The sequence below is a fragment of the Sardina pilchardus genome, chromosome 21 (genome assembly GCF_963854185.1).
Source record: "Sardina pilchardus chromosome 21, fSarPil1.1, whole genome shotgun sequence".
Taxonomy (NCBI): domain Eukaryota; kingdom Metazoa; phylum Chordata; class Actinopteri; order Clupeiformes; family Clupeidae; genus Sardina; species Sardina pilchardus.
The window spans coordinates 23756133-23783591 of NC_085014.1; the positions used below are offsets into that span (position 1 = coordinate 23756133).

Consider the following 27459-nt stretch of genomic DNA (forward strand, 5'->3'; position numbering starts at 1 on the left):
CACCTTAGCATGTGCAGAAGGGCAAGCATTGTTTAGCGCTCACAGATGGTAGGCTACAACTGCATTTAGATACAGTAGGCCTATTAGTCAAATCACCATGGCAAATGTAGCCTATACATATATTTAACAGGGACAGTGCACAGTGTGTAACAGACCCACATTACACAAAGGTTAATTTGCCCTTGGCAGGAGTTGATGATACTATGAATACATGACTCACTTAACCAAATATATGGGGGTTTTTTTATTCCTCCTTATTTAGTAAACTTTAGCATAGGTGTGTATGCTGAGCACTGTATAGGGTGTCATAATTCCTGACAGACTACATTTTTCTGAGCATATAGATCTAGCGTTACAAAGTCATGTACTGTAGGTTTATGCTTTACAACATGAGGAAGATAAGACCTTATCTAACGCAATATGCCACACAACGTCTTGTCCAGGCCATGTGTTTTTGTTTTGTTTTTGTTTTCCCCCGCCTAAAATAAAGTATTGCAATTCATTAGTAGACCTTCTTGTGTAGTGAGACCATTAGCCTACTGTTGCTTCAGAATGCTGCAGCACATCTGGTCTTTAATCAGCCAAAGAGGACACATGCATCACCTCTCCTGTTAGTTACTCTCTATCGGCTTCCTATAATAACCAGAAATAAATGGAAATCCTTCACTCTGGCCTACAGCACACTTACAGGATCTGCACCCTGCTACTTGGAGTCTATGATCCAGCTGTACATCCCCCCTCACCCATCACAGCTCTCTGATGAGTGTCTGCTGTGTCGACCACCCAGTCTAGAGGAGGTCGCAATCTGCTTGGCATCCTTACACCAGACGACTTTAACAAGGTTTGAGAAAGATTCTTCAAAGAATGTTGTCTTTTGAGAAAAGTTGTGTGGTGTAAAGAGACCCCAAGAGGTCACAATCAAGACTCTTTTCCTCAGTGGTTCCTCATTGGTGAGTGCTTTACGTTCTTGTGAGTTTTGGGACTTGCAAGCAGGGTTAGACTCATCTGTTCGCCTACACTTAATCAATTAATTAATTACCTTATGGTTTGTTAATATAAAGATCATTATTTTCATGATTATAGCTATTATTGCTTTTATTTTGAATGTAGACTTTTTGCACTTTATTTCAAATTATTATTTTCAACTAATGTAGCCTAATGTTCATAGGCTACTATAAGCCTCTGCAAAATATCATAACCATAACCGAGAGATGATCCGCACACCAAGGAGTTAGAAGGATTTATTGAATCTAGATTTATCTCTGTGCTTCAGCTACTTCTACTGTGAAGAAGAAACAACTTGCAACGCTGCTTTAAAGAACTTCCCCATGAACTGATTGAAACTGTGACCACCCGCCGGCGTACATGTGAATTCAGTTGAGGGAATAGCGCACTAGCGGCAGAACTTTCGAACTTGACGACAAAAGACGAGGGGAATGAACACTGTTGTACTTCTGACTTTAGACACCAAACACATCTACACATCTCTGCATTAGTGATATTTACAACATATCCAATTTAGTTATCTTTTACAAACGGCGCGGTTGCACAATAGCGTTCCTGAATGCTTAGCGTTTTTGGAGATAGGGCAACTATCGCCGCTTCTTTGGAATTCTCCACTCTCGCTGCATGCGTCAGCTGTTAAGGTATCCAGACACAACAACGTGAGACCCTGATGGCAACATTTTACATTGTTTTGTTGTTTGTGGCGCACTTTGTATCCTGGATTTATGGGCATTACACTGAAGGTAGGATTTGGCTATCAATCAACTTTTTTATTGTCTTAAAGCATATTGTTTATTTCCACCGTGACTTGTAACGTCTTTAAAATTGTTGTAAGTTATAGTATCTTGCCTACTTGCCTAACGTTACTCTAAATAAGCTAGTGTCCCAAGAATAAGACCATGGCTTCAATATGCAGCGGCATTCCCTGCAGTGGAGTGGAGACATACCTCCTTGACCGCAGTAATAATGTTCATATTAGAAGCAGCTGCGTTAAGTTGATCTCCTCACAATGAGAAACAGTTATTCAGAGATGCAATGGATCCTACCTCTGGGGATATTCCATTCAATTTTTAGAATTTGGTCATTTTTTTAATCATGTTGTTACAGACTAACTTATGTAGTAGTAATAGTGAGCATCAATTTGCAAAGGCTGTTACTGTTGTGTTCTGGCTAGTTGTAGTTGAAGAGATCTACTGTAGGCTAGAAGTCTCAAACTCATAATGGGAACAATGTGTCAAGCAATCTTCAAGACAAGTTCATAAGCCAAGTACCAGTTTCTCTGTTTGTGTTATCCTATAAGGCACGCCAAGGTTGGCTATGTCTGTCTCAACTCAAACCTGAAACCATTTTTGTCAACAAAAAGCCTGTGGAATCTTTCCACTTGCCTATCTAGAAGAACAGCAACCAGTGCTGGTCTTACTGTTTAAGGATACTTGTTACCTACTGTGTCAACCTCCTCTCCTATAATTAACGTAGACCAATTAGACCCCCGACTTAGACCCTCTTTATCACAAGCAAATTGCTAAGGACTCAAAAACCACCTGTGCTGAAGCCATAACTTAAACTCTTAAAATTTGGCACCTGGAATTAGCCTACACTAATACATCTGTTTGAAGTAGTTTTACAGTCAACGCTTAATGAAACGGAGGCTTCTGATCTAAACATCACCACCATTTGTTGCATGATGCAAAAAAGCACCAATATAATCATTTCTGTAGCTTCTTGAAGTTTCACACCCCTAATGAATGGTTTCAGGAATATTTACAATTATCTTGTATCCTATTGCTGGATCCTGACAAAAGTTATGTTTGCCATAATCCTGCTCTATGAGAAGAGCACAGTACAACTTCATGTGTTTTTCACCACTTTGGGTGGTGTTCCATAACCAGAGCTGCCCTAAGTTGCATGCTTTCCAGGTAAAGTAAGCGACTCTATAAACAGCTTGCTTTGGATGCTACAGCCAAAGCAGACTGTGTCATAGTCTCGGTATTTTACAACCTCATCAGTGTTAGTCGGCCAGCCCAAGTGACTATGTGGTCAGCCCCCAGTTACCTTTGCGAGCTGCAGTGGAACATGGAAAACGGGCTGCTGGAGGATTGCCTTAAGGCAGTCAGTACATTAAGGCAGTGGTGTGTCATGCTCAGTCATTCTGTTCAGACTAGTTGTTGGTAATTCCCAGTACTAATGAATAGAGGATTTCGTCTGGCTATCACCATACAAAGCTCTGTCTTTTAAAACTGAACATTAGTCTGGGGAGTCTGGGCTTTATTTACAGCACAAGAGGCATGATCATTATGGACATAGTTCAAATAACTCCGTACGCTTGGATAGTCCTTAAACCAATCAGACCAACGATCCAGGTGCGCCTGGTGGATAAGCCAGTTTGAGATTGGACCCGGTAAACGTGGACAGGAAGCAGGAGAGATAGATGTCTCCAGCCTGAGCTGTCGAAATCCAAATGGCCAGCAGATCAGGCTGGATTTACCCCTCACCTGACAGACCCCTCCCAAGGTTTTCGGGACTTGTGGCAGCATGTCCCCTTCATATAGGTTTCACGCTTCTGTTGCTGGTCCAATAATTGGGCCAATTATGTGCATGGATCCCTGATGCAGCTGTACAGTAGCCTTAGATTTAGCATGTGCAGTCTATTCAACCAAGATATCTGGTTCTGAATCTCATCTATTATAAGGTTCCATGAAGATTTTTGCTGCTAATAAGTTTTTCCACACCTGCCCTATCCTCTCCAAGACGCTGAGGACGGCTACCCCAAAACGGGTCCGTCTTGTACATGCTGTCAGGATAAATAAAACTACAAGAATACATGTGAGAGTGCGTTTATCTTTCTTTAAACTAGTTTATTTTATTTTTACGCACCCAAAGAGTTAAACCTAATTCTGAGTTTGAGCGCATCCGCCTTTCTGATCCCTGATACAGCTGTATAGTAGCATTCTCTAGATTTAGCATGTGCAGTCTATTCAATCAAGATGTCTGTTCTGAATCTCAAATCTATAATAAGGTTCCATGAAGATTTTTGCTGCTAATAAGTTTTTAGTGTGTACGCATGACATATTGGAAACAAAAACAAAGGGACCTCTGTGCATATCTGAGCTAAGCGCTCGAATATTCTGGCAGATGGACACGGTTTTGGAACTTTGGGGCCACACCCAACAAATTCAGGCACAGACTATCCATCATTTGAATCAACATGTATCCACATGTTGACTTAAATTTACAAACAAGAAAAACATGGAACCTCCTAAATCGATCTGTTATCTTTTTTTTTTTTGTCTATTTGTTATCTATGACTTAAGGGACAACATGGTGCAGAAAAGGGTTAATGAGCTTGAGAAAAATTGTGTTGTTTTAATTAACACAATCTGTCAACATTTGTGGTTTGATTCACAATGCTCTCTGAGTCTTGGCACACATGTTTGCCACGTTGTGCTCTGAAACAATTGTGTCTTGACATGTCTTATGAGGACAAGCAACTGCGTCTATTTCTAACTGAACACATTCCTTATTCACCTGGTTCTGGATTACTTGAGTACAAAACTTTGCAGTTGTTGGCCCGAATTGCTCCTCTAATAACTTTGTTCATGTCAAAACATATCCTGCTGTAAACAGCAAGTTCACATTGCAGAACAAATATAGTTTTGCTGACTCTGTCTTTTGCGATCTCTCCCCATGTACACTTTGCCACAATGATGGAAAAATCCTGAATGTGATGACTCGCCATCAAAAGCAAGCGAGAACCCCATTGGCTGAATGTAGCTGTAGAATGAAACAGGATCAGCTTTAGAAGGTGGAAAAAATTACGAAATAGAAGGTATCATGGAAAGGGAAGGATGTACATGTCTTTTTCCTCCTTCAACAAACTGACTGTACACAATTTATCAGGCAGAGGACTGCAGAAGGCTAGATTCTCTCTACCAACAGCATGTGTAGTAATTACTGGAATTAATCATGTCAATTGATCATGACAAACATTCCTTCAAGTAGTCTGTTCAACTTGGCACAGAATGTGCAAGTGTGCAGAGCATGAATAAGCAGGATAAAGACTGCGGGGGTTTGCCATGGTCTTCTGGGTGCCCCTAATCTCAAAACCAGGTGTTTGTAGTTTTCCATTTATCAAACCTACATCCTCTAAACAGGGGGATATGCAGCATGGGCTGCCAAAGAGTCGGTCTGGAACAATCGGAGACTCCACTGAGACCTTTAACTGACCTACATTTCACTTCTGGACTGTTATATGAAACTCATCAGTGCTGGCTTTCATGCTGAAATTGGTTTAAAGATTGCATAACACACTGTTTTTGAGGGACTTTTTGAGGGTCTTATTATGATTGGAGTCGAATCAAAGAATTCTACTGGGTTCTCATATCACATTTGTCTGTCCGGCATATCAGTGCACAATAATAGAGTGTTCTGCTTGATGATTTTGTAAACCTTAATGCACCATTTCGATTAAAGACCTCACCCAAAATGGAGTGTAAAGAATGGGCTTTTAAAGAAGATCATAAAAGCTGTAAAGATATGGTCTCCAAAATGAACCACTATGCAAGTGATGTCTAAGGAAAATACCGAATAAGGATCTTCAAAAGAGTTTGGTCAGTTTAACCCCTCATCTGCCATGTAGGCCATGCCCAGAGTTTTAGGCATTAGTAGCAGCATGTCATTTCAAATCCTTCCATCTCAAATCTGCAGTTACGTTGTTTGTTTCTGTAATATCGTGTGAAAGAGCACATCAGTGCTCTAGAAATTGGGCCAATTATTTTGCTTGATGAAGAGAACCAGAAGTGCCCCCTAGATTAAGCATTATGCAGCCTATTATACCTAAACATTTGGATCTACAACTCAAATTAGCATTAGGTTCCATGAAGATATTTGACTGCAAATAAGTCTTTAGTATGAATACATGGTGTATTGCAAACACAAATGATGGAACTGAGCCCAAGGAGTCTGGCAGGAGGGCAGGCAGGCAGGCAGACAGGCAGGTGTGGGTTCTTATCTTTGGGCCATTCCCAACAAACCTGCATGCGGGTGCCTGCCATGAGTATGGGAACACGCGATGACTCAAATTCACAAACAAGAAAGTAATGGAGCAGCCCTTAATGTTCCCAGGATCTATTATCTAGCTATTACCCATCTATGAACACGTTTCCGCTCCGTAATGTTCCATAATGTTCTTGTTTGTAAATTTTAGTCATCGTTTGGATACATCTCTCCACACTCTTGGATGGTCCAGGCCTTTTGCACTATAACACTTCCTCCACACCCCATGATGATTAAACCTTGTTATAGCGTAATTATACTAAATTCCTGCGTAACAGTTTATCTCTGTGTGGCTGTAATAACCCCTGGTCAGTGATGTCAGTGGTTTGTTTGTTTGTTCGGTAGTGACGTCATACGACACGTACAATGAGGTCCTACATGAGGAGGAGGAACCCTATTACCCCCCACAGCCAGACTACAACAGTGAGTATACTGTACACCCGCATCTCAACCTACATTATTACCATCTAGATTTACTACTGTCACTATAACCCCCCACAGCTAGACTACAACAGTGAGTATACTGTACACCCGCATCTCAAACTGTTCACACCACCTACCATATCTACATCTACTACCACTATTACACTCCACCGCTAGACCACGACAACAATAGGTATACACCTGCCTCTCAAATACTGCAGTTCACCCCATCTACATTATTACCATCTATGCTACTGTCACTATTACACCCCACAGCTAGACCACAACAACAATAGGTATACACCTGCATCTCAAACAGTTCACTTCATCTGCAGTATATTATCAGCATCTTGTACTGCCACTGCAGTATTATTCAGGTATTATGCTGGCTACTGGTAGTGCTCCTCACATCTGGTCACCATTCGAATTGTGCTAAACAGAATCATGATGTGATCACTCACCCTGCCTGCACCCCTGGGACAATGACGTGAGCGTGAGTAAGCGTGTGTGTGTGTGTGTGTGTGTGTGTGTGTGTGTGTGTGTGTGTGTGTGTGTGTGTGTGTGTGTGTGTGTGTTGTGTTTTCCTGGCAGATCCGCGCTGGTGCCACACTCTGCGGCTGCCCAACGGAGACGTGTCCTGCTCCTCCCCGCGCAGCCGGCACCACTACGGCTCGCTGGGCACGCGCTGCGAGCTGTCCTGCGACCGCGGCTACAAGCTGGTGGGCCGGCCCTCGGTCCAGTGCATGACCAGTCGCCGCTGGTCCGGCACCGCCCACTGTCGGAGTACGCGTTTCGTTTTGTCCCTTTCTTTGTGGACGGATCAGTCCACCGTAAATCTGAATCACAAATTGCTTTTGAAGTAGCTGGTAACGTTAAAGTTGTCCGCAACACGGCTATTTGCTCCCGTTTAATGTTTAAAAAACAAGTAACGTTTCGACCCTAATGGGTCTTCATCAGGCAAATATATTCCTTTTAGTGAAGCTACTCTCCATTTGTCCTGCACCTGCAAGGTGGGATGTGCACACAGCTTACTCTCCTCGAACATCAAAGTTGTCCCCTCATCTTAACACTGTCCTCTGTCCGTCTCTGTTGACCAGGGTCCCGTTGTCACGTTCTGCCTGTGATCGAGCACGGGACGTTCCACTGCTCGGAGAGCGTGATGGTGGACTCCAGGTGCGAGTACCTCTGCCACCCCGGGTACCAGCGGGAGGGGGACCACGTGCGCATATGCCAGACCGACGGCAGCTGGACTGGCTCAGAGCCTCTCTGTGCAGGTGCTTCTTCTCTACATGTATGCCGTAGAGCTGGTTTGACTCAATACGGTGTGATATACTGTGTAAAGAGTTCCACTACTGCTGGAGAGATGAGTCTAATATCAAACATCCAAGCATGAGACAAAAAACGAGGGACAAAACTACAGGACATGCAGCTCACCATTTTGCACACTAGCACTTTAAGCACTTTGCACTTGTCACTTTAATCACTTGCATCATGTGATGTCAGGTGTTTAATTAGTATATAAGTATGGGCTGCTAGATATCTGTCCTTTTTACATGCAGCTCACCATACCTTATCCTAAAGCTAGATATCTCTGGTGAAATAGCTGATCAGAATGGCGCTCCCACACCTCTTAATCAAGACCTGTACAATAGGTTTCTGCTTCAGCAACGCAATAGATCTGTTCTAGTTTTTGTATTGTAGCGATGTCTCCTAAAGATTCTATTCCTACTCCAACTGTGACTGGTGATAGGCTAGTTATCTCTAAGCTTTTGCTTTCACTAGGCAGTCGTGGTATACATTTTGGAGTACTTCTCATTTGATCAAATACGTCACATACTTCAAGATGAGGCTTTCACACTTTATGATGAAATAATTGGACTTCTATGGGAGAAATACTGACTTTTGTATGCACAGACAATTGTTTGGATCATATCCAAGGAAGAGTAAACACAGATCTTGTTGTTGCATATGTTGCATCCCGTAAAGATATATTAGAGAATAGTGGCTAGACCCTTCCCCCACACACACTGGATCACTATTTTGTTTAGATAGCCAGTGTGAGGCACTTGGATGCTTTCCCCACAGGATGTTTACCTTATTAGAGCCAACTATTGCAAGCTCTGCTCTGAAATTGTTTGCTTAAAATTGCCTGTTTCCAGACAACGAGCCTCCGAAAATAAAGTGCCCAGAGTCCAAAGAGAAGGTGGCAGAGCCTGGAAAACTCACGGCCCGGGTGTCTTGGAATCGGCCTCACACCTCGGACACCTCCGGCAAAACGCTTGAGTATGCCCGACGTTCCCGATGGCATCTCATTATAGCCAATTGGGGTGCCCGCTGGCCTCATTACACTGACGCCTGTCTCGCTCCTCTCTCGCAGCCTCATGCGGGTGGGCCCCGAGTCTGGGTCTACGTTCGCCGAGGGGATCCACGTCATCCGCTACCGCGTCTACGACCAGGCCCGCAACAGAGCCGCCTGCAAGTTCATGGTGCGCGTGGAGGGTAAGTCGGGAAGGTTCCGGACGAGTTGGGGAAAAAACCCAGCCTGTTCACGGATGCCTGCAATAATGATGGGATTCACGCAAGGCCAGTCTTTGTTTATATTCAAGAGCTGGGAGTGTGTGAACAGGCTCCATCTGATTAGTTTTGATCTTGGACGGGTAACTTGAGACTTGTTTTGGATGACCTTATAATGTGTTATTTGGAGCTCAGGAGCTGTGTTGCTATGGCAATTGGAGTGCGCATCATGGCCAGAGAAAGGCATCCAAGGCCAGAGATTTTACACTGGAGTTTTCTTCTAAATAATAAAGGTTGCTATAAAATGGTGATCTTCAGATGTGTAATATCAGCAGCAGAGTGTTTATCTTGATGGAAACCATTTTTGGAATATTGCTACAATTTATTTTGGTACATTTTATTTTTGTACTGTGTCAGTCTATTCTGCCATAAAACTGTGTGTAGAACACTAGTTTCACAGAAGGTAGCGTTGTAGGAGAGATGGAAGCCTCTCTGTGATGTAGCCAGAGAAAGCGTGCCCTTTTAAAGTTAAATATTAACTCTACCTGTGTTTCCGTGCCAACAGTCCGAAAGTGCCCGGCGCTGAAGCCGCCTCTCCATGGTTACCTGACCTGCTCGACGGACGTGAACAACTACGGCGCCACCTGCGAGTACCACTGCGACAGCGGCTACGAGCGGAGCGGCCCGGCCACGCGCGTGTGTCGCTTCGACCGCAGCTGGTCGGACGAGGTGCCTTCTTGTGTGTGTGAGTGGCGCTAATGAACGCTGTCATCTCGCCCGGGTGGGATTACTCATCATCTTCTGACATCGATGACTCACACGGATATACACACACACACACACACACACACACACACACACACATACATACACACATACACACATACGCACACATACACTCACTATGTGGGCAAACATGCTCTGTATGGCTAAGCAGATCTTAACCACCCGCAAACATTTACAGAAAGGGCTGTGGAGGAGAGAAATAATAAAGGGGTTAGTCAGTGCTCTGCCTTCACAGACTGGCTGTGCTTATCCTATAATTACATTACAATGCAGAAATGTCTTGAAAACAAAGCCAGAAATTTGGCAAACATGGACTCCATCATCTTCCAACTAGGCTGCCATTACTTTCAAATCCAAGAAAAACAGCTCGACAACTGCTCATGATTAGTCAATACTTTTATAGTTTAATTACACTTGGGACTGTTTGAAGAAATACGGCAGTACAACAGTACGATATCATGTTACAGTGAGTGCCTTACCCACACACTAGCTTAGTCCTCTCTGAGAATAGGATTACGAGGCACAGTACCTCACTCGACACAGATGATGTACCCTGCTGTTGCACTACATAATAGAATGACTTATGCTTTGTGTGTCTGTGTACGTCTCAGTGATGCACATTGATACAGATGTGAAGACTGCAGCTGCGTTGCTGGATCAGTTCTATGAGAAGAGGAGACTGCTGGTCGTGTCCACACCAAATGTGGCCAACCCGTACTACAAGATCCAAAATGTTATGTTACAGGTGAGCCACTGATACTGAGCTTCCGTGTCTGACAAGCATGTAACCACAACCTTGTGTAGTCAAATAATGAAAAAATAAGGCCCACCAAACATCTGAAAGGGTGTCAGAGTTATACCAGTTAGCAACTGAAGTCCTATATGGTCGTTTGCATCATATTGATGGTCTGCACCACCAGAGAGCTGCTTGATGTGACCCAGAAATCCACAGGAATTAAATACTGTCGTATGTCTGTGTGTGTGATGGATGCAGAAGGCGGACTGTGGCCTGGATCTGCGTCGCGTGACTGTGATTGAGCTGCTGGGGGTGGAGCCTCGGCAGGTGGGGCGCATCAAGGGACGTTACCTGGGCACACAGGTCATCGAGGGCCTCAGGTAGGCTAACGCAGAAACAATATGTAGATCGGTGTGACATGAAACAGACATGCATTACTCACCAATTGTCCTCTCAAATGTCATAAGGCATTGTCTCATTAAGGGCCTCAGGTAGGAGAGCTTCTTAATTAGGGAAGGGAAATCAGTAAGACATACAACAGATCTGCACTATTTTTCACCCTAATCCCATTAGAATTCCATTTAGACGGATGCCTCTCTGTAAGTGATGGCTTCATAAAAGAACAAACTGTTATGGGAATCTTTCTAGTTCTGCATTGCCTGGTAATTAACCTCATTTGCTAACAATTTATTCACTTATAATAACAAAGATCTCACTGCAAACCACTCTCTATTTGAGCATTCCTCTCCTCTCTAAACAATTCAGTTCCATTCAACTCCATATACTGTATGTAGTGCCATTAACAATCGAAATGGTCTGAAGACTGGTCTGAGCCCCCCCAGAGCAACACTTAAGTGACTAGATAAGGGATATACTTCTTTTTAAAAAGAGAAGACCTCGAGCAGAAACATGACTCATCTCGTCCGCTTGGGGCCAGCCAGGTAGTGAGATAGAAAGGGGGAGGGGGACAGAGGGAGAGGGGATAACCAGAGTAGCACCATAACTCATACATGTATCAGGATAAACATATAAGTGTACCTGAGGCTATGAAAATAAGAAGATGGTCATGATGCATAGAGGATTAAATGTTGATGGAGATGGATGGAGGCAGCATTGAAGGTGTTAGCTGCAGGACAGCTCCGTAGGCATGCAGTGTCCCTGAGTGAAATGTGTGTCTCTACCAGGCGTAATGTACATATTAATCAATAAAAACATATTAAGAATATGAAAATAAGAAGATGGTTATGATGCATAGAGGATTAATGGTTGATGAAGATGGATGGAGACAGCATTGCTGCAGGACAGCTCTGTAGGCATTCAGTGTCCGTGAGTGAAATGTGTCTCTCTCAGGCAAGCTCTTCACATCTCCACCTCCTACTTCACCATGGTGCTGGTGGACGAGGACGGCATCGACCGCGAGCGCTTCAGGAACCCCACGGGCCCCACGGAGCTCTACGCCTACATCGAGGACTACCTGCTGGAGGAGGACGAGAGGGAGCGCCTGCAGGTCGACAGGGACATGTGCGAGTGAGAGGCGACCTGTGGTGACCTGACCTGCTCCACGCACTGCCAAGGGACATCACATGCTTTTTTATTCACAGACTGAGGGCGTGCTCGGACAACGGGAATCCTCCCCACGTAGTAGAACTAGAGCAAGGCAGAGCAAGGCCTTAGGCTGGATAAGGGGACTTAGTGCAGTAGTGATGTCAAGAGCTTGTGTGTGCTTGTAGCTCAGTAGTGATTTTACTGTTAAAGCATATCGTCAGTTCAAAAAACTGTATTAAACCAAGCATATGGAATACATGTGAAATAAGCACCACACTACTTGGAGATATGGAAATGCAAGTGAGAAACGGCCACAGTTGGACAACATAGACTGTTGAAAGTTTATTATATTACTTTTGAGGTGGATGACTTTATCTGATGTATTTAAAAAGTGCATTTAAAAGGACAGAGCAGAGAATATAAAATTTATGTTTGAACAGTTTGGAGTCTTAGGACAGTTTGTCACTGAAGAGGAATGTGTAACGATAGGAGGACACATTTACATTAAGTAACTGTTAACGTGCTCAAATAACAATAAAAAAATAAACAAACATACAAATAAAACATGATGAGAACTGATATTTTTGTGTCATTTTGTGTTCTTTGTGTGTGGAGTTCAACCCCTTTTGCAGTCAATCAAGGTGTGCCTTGACCACAGTGTAACATTATGATGACAATGACATACACAGTACAAATGTAATCTAACTCTTCATCCAACCTGAAGTTAAAAGACACAGCTCAACATAAAATTTGCAACTACATAACAATCCCTTTAACAGAAATATAAATATGTATATACTTCATAAATGTATGATGTATATGTTTCCTATAAAACATTCTGCTTTGGCATTGTAGAACTCAGCGTTACGAATCGTAATCCCAGCTCTCGTACGCGACACCTTTGTTGACGGAGCTGGCGGAGCGAGAGGGGAGTTTCGTAAGAGGCCCGGCACAGCGGCCGGCTGTCGCCTCGTCCTGAGCCTCACGGTGGGGACGGCTGTCCTCATTTGCTCTTCCCCATGGAGGCGCGCAGGGGAAGAGTGCCCTCTGCCCACGAGTCGGGGTACTGCATGACGCGCTGCCACAGGCTCACCTCCTCCGGGGACGACTCCGCCAGCCACTCCTCATGACCGGACTGCAGCGTAACTGTAGGAGGGCAGAGTCCGAAAATATTCATTCACATTCAGCAAGGCACACACACACACACACACAAACAAACATGTACACTGGATTCAATCCAAAACAACTCCACCTAGGTCAAGCTGATCTTGGAATTATTCAGGTGTCCGTACAGTTCAAGGCTCTGAATTTTGCAACATTATGCAACTTGCACAATCAGATCTGAAATGGCATCTTCTGCACATTTTGAACACTCAAAATTACTATATTGTACGTATGAATTTAGATTTTTTTTATTTCAATGCTATGTGATGAAGTCATATCACAAAATGACAGCTAAGTAAAGTGCAATCTATTCAAGAAGATGCTTCAAAACTATTACCAATACACTGCAATATAAAATCAGATGAAACACTAGAAAAACTCCATCTAAATGTATATCTCTCCAAATCCCATAGAGAAATGATGGAGGGGAAGCGGGACTGAGGCAGGCGCTCCTCACCTGTCCCTGTGCTCAGACGCACGCCGCCCAGGAAGTCGTTGCTGGACAGTGCCTCGCGGTCCCACACGGTCAGCTCCAGACACATGGCCATCAGCTGCTCCACGTTAAAGTCCTTGTAGATGAACGTGTGGTTGTAGTGCGGGCTCAGCGTCTTCTTCACCACCGGAGTCTTCCTCTTCGTGGACTTGCTTTTGGACGGCAGCAGGTAACTGGGATCCATCCAAAGAGCACCAAAGGATTAAAAAAAAAAAAAGAAATCAGAGTTATCTTTGGAAAATAGAAATGAAGAATAATCATTCAAAGGATTCCTTATAATATTTAAAATATTGTTGTGCAACAAACGCACATTAGAATGCCTTGTGCAATAAGAGCAGTATTGAAACAGTCGAGCTACCAACCCTTTCACAAAGGAGTCTGAGGTGCCCCCTGCCTTCATGGCGGTTAGATTCTTGGCTTCTTTGATCAGGACATGCAGCTCTGTCTCTCCTTCAGCTTTCCCCTTCTTTCCTGCTGGTGGAGGGAGAGAGAGAGAGAGAGAGAGAGAGAGAGAGAGAGAGAGAGAGAGAGAGAGAGAGAGAGAGAGAGAGAGAGAGAGAGAGAGAGAGAGAGAGAGAGATAGAGAGAGAGAGAGAGAGAGAACGAGCAAGAGCTCAGAGCTCAGTGGCTGCAGCAGTGTCTGGAAATATTTTTTTTTTTCCTTCTCAAAATGTGGAGAAAAATGACTTGATCATCGTCACTGTTTACTCAATGTGGAGAGTTAAAAACCAATGGTTAATTCTGAATGAGAAAATCATGGACCAGTGTGAAACATGTACTAAAAGCACTGAAATGGGTACCTTTAGACTTATCTGTCGATGTGTTTTTGGCTGTGACGTACTTCAGGGAGATCACCAACTCCCCTTTGTACTGTGAGAATGGGGTCTGCTGGAGAGAGGAAGGCACCTGCAACCAAACAGACAGACCAGAGGACATGCCATTAGCAGTCTCCCTACATCCACCACCACTGCAGAACGAGGAAACTGAACCACAGAGGAATGAGGAACTCAGGGCTGGGCAGTCACACTGACTCAGAATACTGGCCTCATATGCTTCCCTGTGGTAGCTTGGACACACTGGCCTCTAGTGCTGGCCAGAGCCCTAAAGCTCACTGGCTGGCAGCCCACGCAGGCATGGCCTGACGCCCGAGCTCGGTCTGGGTTCTGGGATCATGAATTGTGGATGCCTGGGTTTTAGTGGGATTGTCTGTGTAATATGAGTGGTCACATTACAGCAGAGGAATAGAGGGTCTTTATATTGAGACAAACTGATATTATGTGTAAAGCAGACCGGATAGTGGACAGCAGACCGGAGCCCTTATATGGTAATAACCATTGAGTTGTTATTATTCTGACATGTATTGATGTAAATAAATAGATGTTAAGGCCTCTCATTATTGTATGGAATGGACATAATAACATTTTGTATCTCAGCGTCGCTCACTAATTACACAACATGAACTCCTGACGCGCCACCTGTGGAAGGGCAATTAGAGACCACTGCTGTGTGTGTGTGTGTGTGTGTGTATGTATGTGTGTGTGTGTGTGTGTGTGTGTGTGTGTGTGTGTGTGTGCAGTCGAGCGCTCACCCTTCCCCTAAGGGCCACACACTGCTCGTGGCCAGAATCGATGTCGTGACAGTCCAGCGGGACCTCCACCTCTCCCAGGAAGGCGTTGCGGCCAAAGCGGTCATAGTGCCAGACGGAGAGCTGCAGCGTGCGGGTGGTGACCTGAGAACGGCTTATGGAGTACTAGAGAGAGAGAGAGAGAGAGAGAGAAAAAGACAGAGAGAGAGGGATAGAGAAAGAGCAAGAGAGAGAGAGCAACAGGGAGGGGGAGGGGATGAATGAAGAAAAAAGGCACTTGAGAAAAGGAATAATCGTGTCAAATATTTATCGACTCCATTGATGTCAGCCAGAATGAAGGTGTCCACTACAATGATCTTGCTTCTGTTTGGGCGTGTGGCACACAGACCTTCAAGTCTACTCAACACGTCCTGTTTGCTCAGTGGATTAACTAAAGGGCTGGCACCAATAAAATCAATATTTGTCTGCTGGTCATGCCCGACGATAACCCGCTACTTATCGTCGATTTCAGCAGCAACCCTAACGACCTGCCAGAGGTCAGTTAATTGCCTGCTCTGACACCGCCCGTCATGCAGACCCAGTAATCAAGCGTTTATAATTACAGCCAGTCTCCTGCATCGTTTCCTCAGTCAGAGGCAAATCGCTGCATATTCATTGCCTTGGCATGCTTTGTAGAAACCTTGTCCACAGTCAGTTGAATAAACATTTTTTTAATCAAGGCAACGAATAAGATATCACACGTGTGGAAAAATGTGTTCCCAACAGGCAGTAACTATTCATATTTGTACAACATCCTACTTGGAAAGACTGAGATGGGAAATATGAGCAGTGACTGGAGGTCCTTAATTTGGAAAACATTTGGAGGAAGCGGAGAGTGGTTGTGAGTCAGCAGACGTTTGGTGGTGAGTCAGGATTCCCGAAAAGCTGGCTGTTCAGGCCCTCGTACCTTCAGGGTCTCGTTGTAGATGGGGTTGACGCTGTTGCGCTTGGTGGCCGTCTTCTTCTTGCCCTGGCGAGACTTGTCTGGCAGGAGGTAGCACTTCACATACCTGTGCAAGACCGGGGAGCGAGACAGACATCATTTCCAAGGTGAGAGACTCATCAGCCTGCCACTCCCCGGCTCAAATCCCTCCCCACCCACACAGAACCACTGGTGTGTCTGAAGCGGCTAAAAGTAGAACACAGTGTGATGTTTCAGTGAAAAAATAAAAAAAAATTCTGGTAGAGTCAAAATGAACTTGCCTAGAGTGTACCCTTTCCCACAAGCGAAGGGGACTTAAAAAGAGGAACAAAAAAAGAGTACAAACTGACCACATGTAAGTGTCCTACTTACAGTGTATACACTATTATACTAGGGAAAAAATACACAGAAAGGCAGCAGCAATGCCGTAGGTCTGCTAGAGAGCTACAGTAATGCTTATAACTCAAATATCTAGCAACTCTCATCAGTGATACTCCAGGTGTTCTGTGTTAGGCATGTCTTGTGATGGGAATTCATGGATTTCATCAGGTCCCTTTCCACAGGTGTATACAATCAAGCACCTTGATTATCAATGCAGACTGCATGGTGCTTGATTAATACACCTGTGGAAAGGGACCTGATGAAACCCATGAATTGAAAGGTCCATTCTATTCTAACTCTTATTCTATGTTCGGTCCCCACTGCACAGTAACAGGGAGATTACACCGGAGACGTAACACCGGACACGTAACTGAAGCGTTCCGTTCACGTAGCGTCTGCTGCAACAAATAGCTCCCACTATACTCAGTGGAACTGGCTACACCAGCCATGATAGCAGCTATAAAATATTAGATCAGTCTTCAACACTAGAAACTATTTTTATGCTTTTTGCACACGCAGTGCTTCAGTTATGTGCCTGGTGTGGCCTCCTTGTAAGGGCTGCCGCTGTTCCCGTCGTGCTGAGTGGGCCACTCACGGATTGCAGCGCTGTTTCGCCGCGTCGGCGTAGGCCAGCCCCCGGCATTCCTTCACCAGGACGGACAGCGTCTGGCTGCGCTCCTGGAAGCCGACGGAGAAGAGGATGTCTCCGGTCACATCCACGCAGTCGTAGTCTCCCGCCTCACTGTACACGCTCATCATGCTGCCCAGTGTGCTGCTCTGTTGGGGGCAGCAACAACACATCACATAAACACAAGACTCTAAACAGTACGGACATGGGACATTAGGAAAACATTACAAAAACATTATCAACCAAAAGAGCCAATAGACAAGTCCAGACTATACAAACTACAAGTCTCTTTGCGGTTGGCTTTAGTGTCAATAAAAAAAGGTAAATAAACAACTTAATGATTAACCAGTGAAGTTTATGTGTCTGTAAATATGATTATTTAATTATGTAAATAGACTCAGTGTATTTACTTGAGAACTGCGGAGACTTGAGGCACTATCACCCATTTTCCTTCTGTGTATGTCCACCAGGTTATCAATGTCCTCATCTTCTTCATCGTCCTGTTTGTGTGGCATAGCAGACACAACACATTTGGATCAGTCACAAGCAGGAGTCCAAAAATAGCACTGCAGGTCCATGCAAACTAATATGCAAAAATCAACTCAAGCCTGTAATAATGTTTGGATGGTTTATTGTGGATGTGATGCAAATATCATGAGAGAGACCAAAGCTGCTTACGGTTACGTTCAGGCCGGGTACAGACTTGCTCCGGTCACCCATCGAGCCGTCTGTGGTGCTGACGCTGACGGCATCTTCACGCAGGTCGATAGTCGATATCGGCCGACAGTCTGAAAAAAAAAGCACGTAAGACGTTACTGTTAATCAGAGAATCGCGGAGACGCCATTCAAAGAGCTGGAAACAGGAAACTACCTGAGATTTTGTGCACCCGCCTGACGCTTTTCTTGAACAGCCGATCAACCTCTGGGTCCGCCACTTCTGAGCGCGGATTGAGCCTGTATCTCATGGAGGCCTGAGAGGAAACCATTAGGAACATTTAATGAGAGTAATCTGGTTTTATTTACTAACAGAAATACCCAACATGTGGGTGGAGGATGAGAGGTGGAGGAGGGTAAAAGGGGAATAGCTGGAGTGAAAGACTCTTACGGTCTCCGGTTCGGGTATGGGACTGGGGGGCTTGCTGGATTTGGCCGGGCCAGCGAGGCTGGACACTGTGGAGCCTGCAGGGCTGTGCTGAGGAGACCTGGGAGGTTTCCTGATGGCAGAACACAAAAACACCATTAACATCTGAAATAAAACCTTGGACATGTGGCAAACGTGTCGCCGCTCCGGAGCCAACTGATTTATTCCGCCTTGTCCTTTAAAAGCGTTCCTGGCGGCAGACGGACACCCATCATTAATTCATGGGGCGCAGCCCGGGAGAGGGGCGTGCTCCTTTTTTGGCCGGCGCTCGGCTCGCTCACTCACCGGGGAAGGCCCGGCGTGCTGTGGGACGACTCGGTGTCGGTGCGGCTGCTGCACAGGCTGGACTTGTCGGCCGACTCGGTGGCCGACTCGGTGTCGCTCCGCTGCGGCTCCCGCGCCTCGGGCAGCTCCGGCACGTCTGGCAGCTGCCTGTAACGACAGCAACAGCAGCAGCAGCATCGCTCATCATCCCGCAAACACACACTTATCAGTTAGCATCACATCACTGGCAGATGTTTCACACACAGTCACGGACAATAACACATTCATCCAATATTCTTTTCACTGGACATATCAAGCCCGTTACTAGAGTTTCCTACTATTTACAGGCTGTTGCACAATTATTCAAACAACATGGGCTCCACCTCAACCCAATTTCCTTGTATGAGGAAAAAAAAACACTTGTGAAGTGGCATTCAAATGTGAAATGACAAAATGGAAAATGATCCTCCGTGCCACAGTAGCATAGTGCTTCTATTCAGAGCAGTCTCTGGCTCTTACTCTTTGTCGGAGGGTGCATGGTCCTTCTTTCTGGGTCGTGGGACCGGAACAGCTGCAACAGCTGGGCTGGCCTTTAACTCTGTACTGTTCAAAAGCAGGTCCCCCACAGTCTCTCGCTTCTTCACTGGAGAAACAGAGGTGTCATCATTAGATCATAGTCAGATTTTATCTGAAGACGTGCTTCAAACCTACAGCATCACATCAGCATTACAATGCAACCAAAGCATAATTGTAAGAATAATATTCACTGTGCATTTAGTTGTTATTTCACACCTCGTGTTTAATGACACTCTGGAGAAATGTATAAAGGAGAGACTTTCATCCACTGCATTCCACAGGAAACAGTAAGTGCGGTTCACACCTTCCTGTTCACCAGAAATCACACAGAGACTTCCTGTACTCACTGGGCGGACGCTTCTTGAGCGAGGCTCGGACAATATCATGCCCTGGAGCTGTCGAGAACCGGTTCACCCTCTGGTCGAAGAACCAGTCTCCGGAGCACTTCTTTAGATCACTGGGAGGAACAAACGGCACTGGTCAAACAGTAAAACATTTACCCAGCCACGGACCACCTCCTTTTCCACACTAGTGTTTATTTTCCACCCTGAACTGGGGGCACTCTAGAGTCATTACAGTGGGGGTGGAAAACAAGTGGCGACTTTTTCCTCACTAACATTCATTGAAGTCAGTGTATAATCTGTAGTAAACCGCCGGGTGTACATTCAACTCTGAGGATAGGAGCTGTGTGCAACAGAAACAATTGAAGTTCAAAATATGGCAATGGGTTAATAAATAACAATATTATTGATTGATATTACTCTAAAAACATGGTTAAGGGAGTTTAGCATGTGCACACATAAGACGGGATGAGAGATCAGACGAGGGATTCTTATCCTTCTAGTTCTCATCCCAGTTTGCTCAGAGGCTAGTACTGTTAAAAAATAAAATAAAATGTAAGAGAGACAGTCTTACACTTCTTTGGCGCACACAGTGCACACCAAGGCCCCGTCGGGTTGCACCAGGCGGCAGTTCCGGCAAACGTGGTGTTTGCACACCCGGCACTGGCTGGACGTGCCAAGGATTCGGCCCAGGGGCTCCTGACACCGACCACAACTGCGCTCGCTGTACCGCCCGCTGCCGCGCTTGGCGCCCTTCCGCTTCATGTCTAGCACCTCCAGCTTCAACTTCCTACAGTAGAACCCAGGTTACACTAGAGGTTATCAATGTGTTTCTGTTGTCTTACTCCACCCCATGGAGACTGGGAGGAGATGGAGGAGCGTGTTGCACAACCACACCTAATTGTGTTGGTGCAGGTTCAGAGATTAGGCAGCATTGGGAAACAAGTATCTGCATTGTTCTCTCACACACACACACACACACACACACACACACACACACACACACACACATGCACACACAACAGTTATTGATGGGTCAAGTGACTATTCAAGAGAGTGTTGGCATATGTTCCTTAGGTACTTTGGGGTATTTGAAGAGCAGGCTGCTCTACTGACTCCTACCCTTCTGCCCTACAGTACATCTTGAGCGGGTGTGTCATTACCTGACCCTCAGCTCCTCAGCCCGTCTGAGCTCCTCGTCTCTCCTCAGCACTTCCAGGATGAGCTCCCGCTCCGACTCGGTCAGAAAGGTCACGTTCACCTCCAGCATCCTGAACCTTTCGCCCAGCTATCTAAACATACACGCACACACACACACACACACCCTGTACTTTCCATGCACATAGTAGGTATATATCCTTACACCAAAATATCACCGAAAATCAACATCGTCGGAGAGTCCATTCTGCACAGTTAACATCATACATTTACATCATGCACAAAGTATTGACTTAAACAGGTTCTGCTCTTGCCTTCCAGCGTCTCCATGTGCAAACAATAAATCTGCATCTTATAGGGGCCATAGGAGATAGCAAAGAATGGTTCAGGTATAGAGAGCACCATAAGGAATAAGGAGAGGGGGGTATAGAGTGCTCTCGGTGGATAAAGTGACCTTTCCTTCTCTCTCTCCCATGTGGGAAGGGCGCCATGCGGAGAGCCTGCTGCTGCCAGCCAGTCAGGGGTTCGACGCTCTGCCCTGCAGGGGCAGGCCAATTAAGATTGCAACGATAACAAAACAGAAGCATTAAACAACATGCCCACGACAGCACTGATGGGTCAGGCAATGGTTGGCTGTAAGCAGGAAGAAGTCAAGTGCTCACTGACATTCGTGTCTGAACACAGTCAGATGGATGGTTCAAACATCTTGAATGAAATTGAGTTACAGATGAACACAAAAATACCAGGGGGCTGAAATTAACTTTCAAGGCCCGAACATGATTTGCCTATCTATGAATTGAACCCAACCAATACAACAAGTTAATCTCACAGCATTAGTATCCAGAACAAGGAAATGTTAATAATTAATTTCCAAAAACATACCAAACAAGAGGTGAAGGAATGAAATATTGATCTTAGTTAGCTAGTTCTAAATAAATGCCTAAAGCGACCTTCATGGCCAGCAAGTAGGCTAAATTGGTCAGTTTGCTCTGTTATTCCAGGTTTGACAGAGACAAGGCAGGGCATGGGAACATCGTCACAGGCTGACCTCCTTACATGGGTACAGGCAGAACGATGTTGAGACTGGTGCTGGAATTGGCTGTGCCCTCTCCCACAGGCTCACCCTGGCAGACGTTTTCAAGAAGGCGAACAGGAAAAAAAACAAGGGCAGCGGCAGCATGAGCTCAGCCGCGTATCACTGGGTTCCCACCCTCTAGGGATACACAGCAAGGGTGGAGTGCCGTAGATAATTATTTATTCAATGCCGATATTTCGCTTGCAGGCGACAGCGTGACACGCACATCATCTATTCCGTGCAATAACGGCAGTATCCCAATTTGTGCCTGTTAATATCACATCCTCTAAAAAATCCAAGGACGGACACCATCCGTTAAGGGGAAAGGGGAGGGGTCGCAATGAAAAAAATATAGTCTATATTCTCCAACAACAAAGCAAGAAAGTAGCCGACAATGAATTTCTAAAGTGCTTATTAGGCTATTCAAAGGGTTGCTGGAAAACAAACCTGCTTAAATACAGCTTATGGTTGAATAGGAGGTGAATACCAAGGCTGCAACTTGGCAACACACCACAATGGACCCCTAACATAGCCAAGCCATTTAAAAAGTTTTGGAAATATAGTGACAGCATTACGCCGTTACAACTAGAGAGATAAACAGCCTGCCCATGAATATTATAAAATAATATTTATCAATTAACATCACCAAGTAACCATAAATTAGCTTCAAATACTGGCAGGCAACATATCACCCAAGACAGTCGGACAAAAAGCGAATGAAATGTCAAACAGCGCACAAACTCCAGTCGAGCTGAATCGCCGACGAGACATCGAGGAAATACAAATAGCTATTTCCGTAACATGAAGATTCTGATCAGCTGGATTTATACTGATTATTCAACAATGTTACACAACAATAGGCGAAAAATCGCATAAAATCGGTTTCGCAAGTGGCTACACATGTATGAAGGAATTGAAGTGTCGAAGACCATGAGTAAATAAAGCTTGCCTTCGCAAGTAAAATATTCCATCAACGACACCTGTCTGAGTAAAGCCACTTAAATGTTTCCCCATTGTAACATTCCAATATTCCTGAAACAATTATTCCAAGCAGTCGAATTACTTACCACAGCCCTTCAAGTATTCTGTCCACTACTTCCACGCTCTTCCTCTTGTTGCCCACGAAACCACCTCCACAAGTCGTCTGAGCAATGCCAAAACAATCTCACTCCCGGAAGGTGGACAACTTTTCCCCCTCAAGATACTGTGGCTGTGCTATGTGCTAAAAGGTTTTGTAACAGGTGTCTACACGGGATCATGGATGAATGCATGGATGAAACTCCGCAAATTAGCACCACCCTTTTCACTTGTAGTAGCCTACGTGGATAAATACCACAAACGCATCTACATCCTATTGTTCTAATAAAACAATGATTACATTTTGTTCTGTCCGTGGCACGAAGTACAAAGTGTATTTGAACTAAGTATTTGCCATTGCAGTTTTCCTTTGGTTGTGTTTTGATGTTATAAGAGGACAGTAGCTTAATCCATAACATGTTCAACACATTTTAATATTAGAGGCGCTGTCAGGGATTTTACGCGCAAGCGTAAGCGTAAAATTTCAAGCTCATACCATTTTGGTCACATACACAGCAATCATCTCCTCACGACGGCTAGCTGCCCATTCTCTGATTACCCTGTAATGGTCTCTGTAGGCAACACAGGCTCTGAAAGCTGGAAACAAAGTGGGTGCAGCCTGCCCCAAACAAAAACGAAACCCTGCATGGAATTTCTCTGGAAATAGTGAAGGTAGGGATGAGCTACCTCTCTGGTATGTGTAGTTTGGTCCTTGGTTAAAATATAATGAACAGGGTTTTTTTCCCCACAAAACCGTCAGCCGACGAATGTAAACACAAACAAAAACACAAACAAAAACACAAACAAACACGACTTCCTGTGAAATCCCTGAGTTCACCTTTGCAATAAGTAAAACTACAGTTCCATGAGTTCTACACATGAGTATACAATGAGTATACAATTACAGATATGCCCCCTGAAATTACTTGAGATATCGCACATGTATAGTGAGTGTGCAGGTACACACACAAAAAACAAGCATTTGTCACAGTGGTGTACATTTTAAATCAAGCACTATATGGTGAATATGTGGGGCATAGGACTTCACACACTCAATGTGCATAATATGAGTCCTCCACACCTGTCCAGTCAAGTCTCTCAATAGTTCAGCAAACCGAGTGGCTGTGTCCTCTGCCCAGGTCCTCCATGCCTCTCTGTCTCTGTGGCTGCCCAGGGAAGCGTTCAGCGAAACCTGTGTCTTGTCCTCCCCCTCAGTGGTGATGTGTCCATCTGCAGCGGGCAGAGCAGGTTGAAGCCTGGCGTCTGTGCTGGGCACTGCCGAGCTGACGTTCTGGTGGATGTGCAGGACCCCGCCCGTGTCTCTCCTCAGCAGACGGCACGCCACGGGCCAGCCCTCCTCTGAGCTGGGGATGAGGCCCAGATTGACCCGGTCTGCCAGGTCCTCCAAGGGGAGCTGCAGGGGGACAGTGACGACAGGGCCCGTCAGCTTTCAGGTCGGATCCCAGTTATGATGTGGCCATGATTTACAATCTTTTTGCGATCAGAAATGTGCTATAGTGCCTTTTCTGACTGATTAGGACATTTAAAAAGACATTTCTGATTTTTGGGATAACAATGATACTCCTTTGCAATATAAGTTCTTATCAAATTCAATGGAAATGGCAAAGAACTAATCATCACATACCTAACGTGAAAACTTTCAAACGAACATTCAAAGGGAAACGTTCCCTTGACAACATTGAACACCAATGAGCATACTGCTTGGGTAAAATTGCAGTGGGGAGAGCTTATCAAAAGATAATTATCAACTGTAACGGATAATTATCTACGGGTAAACTGGAAAGGCAAGATGCCAATAACAAGTTCATGGATTGTATTTCCCAGGAAGACTCAGACTAATTGCACACTGTAAATCCCTTGAGGGAAAGCATCTGAAAGGTAAACTTATCGTCCCCTTAGAATTATAAGGTTATATCTGACATTTTTGTCAAAACAGTTATTGATATATTCTTACTATGTGACTAGTTCATAAGGTGAGGTGAGGTGTTTCTTGAAGTTGTATGCATTTTAAGACATTATATAAGAGTCATGTTCTACTTATCTCTATGGAATTCTAAAATGTTGAAGCTCAATATCTCAGAACTACTCAAGACGTAGTTAGAACCCTATAATTCTAAGGGGATGTTATGTAAATGTGTTTCATAATTAATACTATAGGCATGTTGTACTTGTCTGTTATCTCCCTGGTGGACAGTACAGCGGTCTGACACTCTGTTTAATTGCAGGTTCCTCTTCAGAGCTTTCACGGCATCTGGGTTCCACTCACATGCATAGACATGAGCAGCACCTGCATGCACCAGGTAGGGAAGGGTGAAATATCCAATACCTGTAGAGGAGAGTGAGAAGTGCATGTTGATTAAAGCATTAAGCACCAGAGCCAATTGCAAACACATACAACATTTTGAGCTCATTAAAGCACCATTCAGCACCATGTACAGTAGCTATGATGTGTTACCTGCATACAGATCAACAACAGTTTCTCCACTGCAGTTGAAAGAGGCTATTCTCAGTTTCTCAGTGATATTCCCAAATGAGAACATACACTTTGTAATGTCGAACTCATACCTGAAACATAAAGTTAAGAGTTTAGGCCAACGTATCAAAGAAATTCATATCTTACATGACTTTTAACACAAGCGTTTTGACCTCGCCTTGTAGTCTGAAAACTGAATTATCATTGGATTAGCATCATCGGAGTTCCAAAAATCTGAAGTACATTAGAAATAAATTTGGGTAACCAGATCAACATTTTAGTCTCTTGCTTATCTCTGAAATAGAAAATCAGAGTCTATATCTCTGTGTGAACTAAACTGAGACATTAAGTAGATCAGATTTTTGAAAAAGTGGATTTACCTTATCTTATTGTCAAGATGTGTAACATGGCTGCTGTCTCCCAGCAACATGATCACTAGTGGAGTTCTGAAGCCATCATTTGAAATCCGTTTAATTTGTGCCAGGCGCTTCGCACCCAAGCCATGAGCAACTGTAGACCACAACTCTGTTCCTACAATAAGCAACATTTCAATTAGAAAGAATCTGCATGCAAGACATCACATCAAACTAGCTACTAAAATAAACACAATATCATCAAGGTTGATGTGAAGGGACAAAAGGTTAAAAGTAAGATTACATAAGCCTACTGTTAAAACTCTGAACTTTGACTCACCTATATTTTTCCAGGCAGGTAGAGTGAAGCAGTCTTCTCCGATAACAACCAAATCTCCATGGCGCTGCCAGCTTTGAGGTAGGTCGCTCTTGAGATCCTCATTCCAGCTGACTCCATGAGATGATAGCTGATCCTGTACAGCCTCAACAAGTTTCTCACTACAATACTTTGATTTTCCCTTCTTGGATGGCTGGGCCTGTCAGGAAATAGCAACACAAACACAACACAAATGACAACATTTTGAATGTCATATTCCACACCTGAGATGTAAAAACAATGCACATAGCCTAAACTGATTTAAATTTAGCTTTTAAAATGATATTTACATTTAACAATAACAATTAATTCATTTATTATGCAATAGTTATATGCAAAATGTATATGAGGCTGGTGGTGACAATGTAAGAGTTGTATTGGTTCAAAACGAAAAGGTTAAATGACACTAGGCCTAATTCTCATTCATCGCATTCATCTCATTTGCGCATTCATGAAAGTTCTCATCTGCGTGCGATTCCATCCACGCTGATGAGATAATTAAACATGGACAGTCTAGTTTGAAGTAATGAAGTTTCTGCCGAAGTGCCTAATTAGATACCGCAGCATCAGCCCACCTGGATTTGCACAATCTCACACCTGCTACCGTGGGCCACACTGCACTGAAGAGATGACAGGTCCAGCTGTGGCAATGAGGATGGCACGAGTGGCAATGTCACAGTTCCATTCGAGTGCTTCTGTATTCTGTACCTCAGGTCCAAGGCACCTTTACTCAGCAAGTGTTTTCTACAAGGAGGACATGAACAACCGAATTATTATTAGCAGCTTCTCTTTAGCCCCGTCGTTTCCTTAGCAAAACATTGGCAGCAGCAGCTGGTTTGAGCTCAGCTATTGCGCATTCGAATAGGTGTACGAAACGCTACTGCCTTTTATGCATGTCTGGAAATTCGCCTTCTTTGCGCGAGGAATTCGCATAACTAGGTATAACATTTGCATTGTAAAATGTTTAAGCTAGTAACGGTAAAACAACCTGAGTTAGCCTGACTAGCATAGCTAAATTGGTGGGCTGACCCAGGCTGACTGAGTTACTGACCTGTAAATCTGGCCGTATCTTTGAGGAACGTTCAATGAAGGGACCATTCTCATATTCTACTTGAAATTAATATGCATAACACCAATGATGACAAGACACAAATTCCATTCTACGGACAGCGAGTGGTCGTGGTTTCAGCTATGTTCTCCTGAACTAGGAGAACTATTGTGTCTGTAGCACCTAAACCCGGAACATAAACAGTGTTGTACACGTGGGGTTTACGTCGAATGAGAACTTTTTAGTCTCAACTGGCATGCTGCTTCTACTTTTCCTCTCTTCT

General features: G+C 44.5%; 3 protein-coding genes across 8 annotated transcripts; 1 reads left to right on the forward strand and 2 right to left on the reverse strand.

The window, feature by feature from the left end:
- Nucleotides 1-1373: 1373 nt before the first annotated feature.
- Nucleotides 1374-12640, forward strand: srpx2 (sushi-repeat containing protein X-linked 2). Its single transcript, XM_062523941.1, has 10 exons — nucleotides 1374-1748; nucleotides 6403-6480; nucleotides 7072-7263; nucleotides 7578-7754; nucleotides 8640-8763; nucleotides 8858-8979; nucleotides 9560-9739; nucleotides 10392-10525; nucleotides 10775-10896; nucleotides 11867-12640. Exons 1-10 carry the CDS (start codon nucleotides 1676-1678, stop codon nucleotides 12045-12047), a joined length of 1383 nt encoding a protein of 460 aa, XP_062379925.1. The 5' UTR covers nucleotides 1374-1675; the 3' UTR covers nucleotides 12048-12640.
- On the reverse strand, nucleotides 12391-24125 carry sytl4 (synaptotagmin-like 4). 6 transcript variants are annotated; one of them, XM_062523940.1, is made up of 17 exons: nucleotides 23987-24125; nucleotides 20759-20887; nucleotides 20170-20385; nucleotides 19602-19711; nucleotides 19198-19321; nucleotides 18700-18846; nucleotides 18379-18487; nucleotides 18145-18244; nucleotides 17952-18061; nucleotides 17684-17773; nucleotides 17241-17422; nucleotides 16250-16352; nucleotides 15307-15468; nucleotides 14519-14624; nucleotides 14081-14192; nucleotides 13683-13891; nucleotides 12391-13207 (listed from the first exon to the last, which is right to left on the reverse strand). In XM_062523940.1, exons 2-17 carry the CDS (start codon nucleotides 20863-20865, stop codon nucleotides 13065-13067), a joined length of 2130 nt encoding a protein of 709 aa, XP_062379924.1. In that variant the 5' UTR covers nucleotides 20866-20887; nucleotides 23987-24125; the 3' UTR covers nucleotides 12391-13064. The 6 variants fall into 6 exon arrangements, with proteins under 6 accessions (XP_062379924.1, XP_062379922.1, XP_062379921.1 ...); XM_062523938.1 differs by lacking the exon at nucleotides 23987-24125 and adding an exon at nucleotides 22896-23211 and having other exon boundaries at nucleotides 20759-20883; XM_062523937.1 differs by lacking the exon at nucleotides 23987-24125 and adding an exon at nucleotides 22896-23210.
- trmt12 (tRNA methyltransferase 12 homolog) lies at nucleotides 23327-27349 on the reverse strand. The gene is made up of 7 exons (XM_062523942.1): nucleotides 27180-27349; nucleotides 26704-26872; nucleotides 26093-26288; nucleotides 25780-25930; nucleotides 25382-25491; nucleotides 25095-25252; nucleotides 23327-24319 (listed from the first exon to the last, which is right to left on the reverse strand). The coding sequence occupies exons 1-7, from the start codon at nucleotides 27230-27232 to the stop codon at nucleotides 23891-23893; spliced, it is 1266 nt and encodes a 421-aa protein (XP_062379926.1). The 5' UTR covers nucleotides 27233-27349; the 3' UTR covers nucleotides 23327-23890.
- Nucleotides 27350-27459: the final 110 nt, after the last annotated feature.

Excerpts from the sequence above, each read along its gene's own strand:
- srpx2 (XM_062523941.1), top strand. The coding sequence starts at position 1,676 with ATGGCAACATTTTACATTGTTTTGTTGTTTGTGGCGCACTTTGTATCC. Across the intron at positions 1,749-6,402 it reads TTATGGGCATTACACTGAAG|TGACGTCATACGACACGTAC; the intron begins GTAGGATTTGGC and ends TTTGTTCGGTAG. Across the intron at positions 8,980-9,559 it reads GTTCATGGTGCGCGTGGAGG|TCCGAAAGTGCCCGGCGCTG; the intron begins GTAAGTCGGGAA and ends CCGTGCCAACAG.
- sytl4 (XM_062523935.1), bottom strand. The coding sequence starts at position 21,933 with ATGCTGCCGCTGCCCTTGTTTTTTTTCCTGTTCGCCTTCTTGAAAACG. Across the intron at positions 18,847-19,197 it reads CATGCACCCTCCGACAAAGA|GCAGCTGCCAGACGTGCCGG; the intron begins GTAAGAGCCAGA and ends CTGTCGTTACAG. Across the intron at positions 17,423-17,683 it reads CAAGTCTCCGCAGTTCTCAA|AGCAGCACACTGGGCAGCAT; the intron begins GTAAATACACTG and ends TGCCCCCAACAG.
- trmt12 (XM_062523942.1), bottom strand. The coding sequence starts at position 27,232 with ATGAGAATGGTCCCTTCATTGAACGTTCCTCAAAGATACGGCCAGATT. Across the intron at positions 26,873-27,179 it reads AGATACGGCCAGATTTACAG|AAAACACTTGCTGAGTAAAG; the intron begins GTCAGTAACTCA and ends TCCTCCTTGTAG. Across the intron at positions 25,253-25,381 it reads TGTTGTTGATCTGTATGCAG|GTATTGGATATTTCACCCTT; the intron begins GTAACACATCAT and ends TCTCCTCTACAG.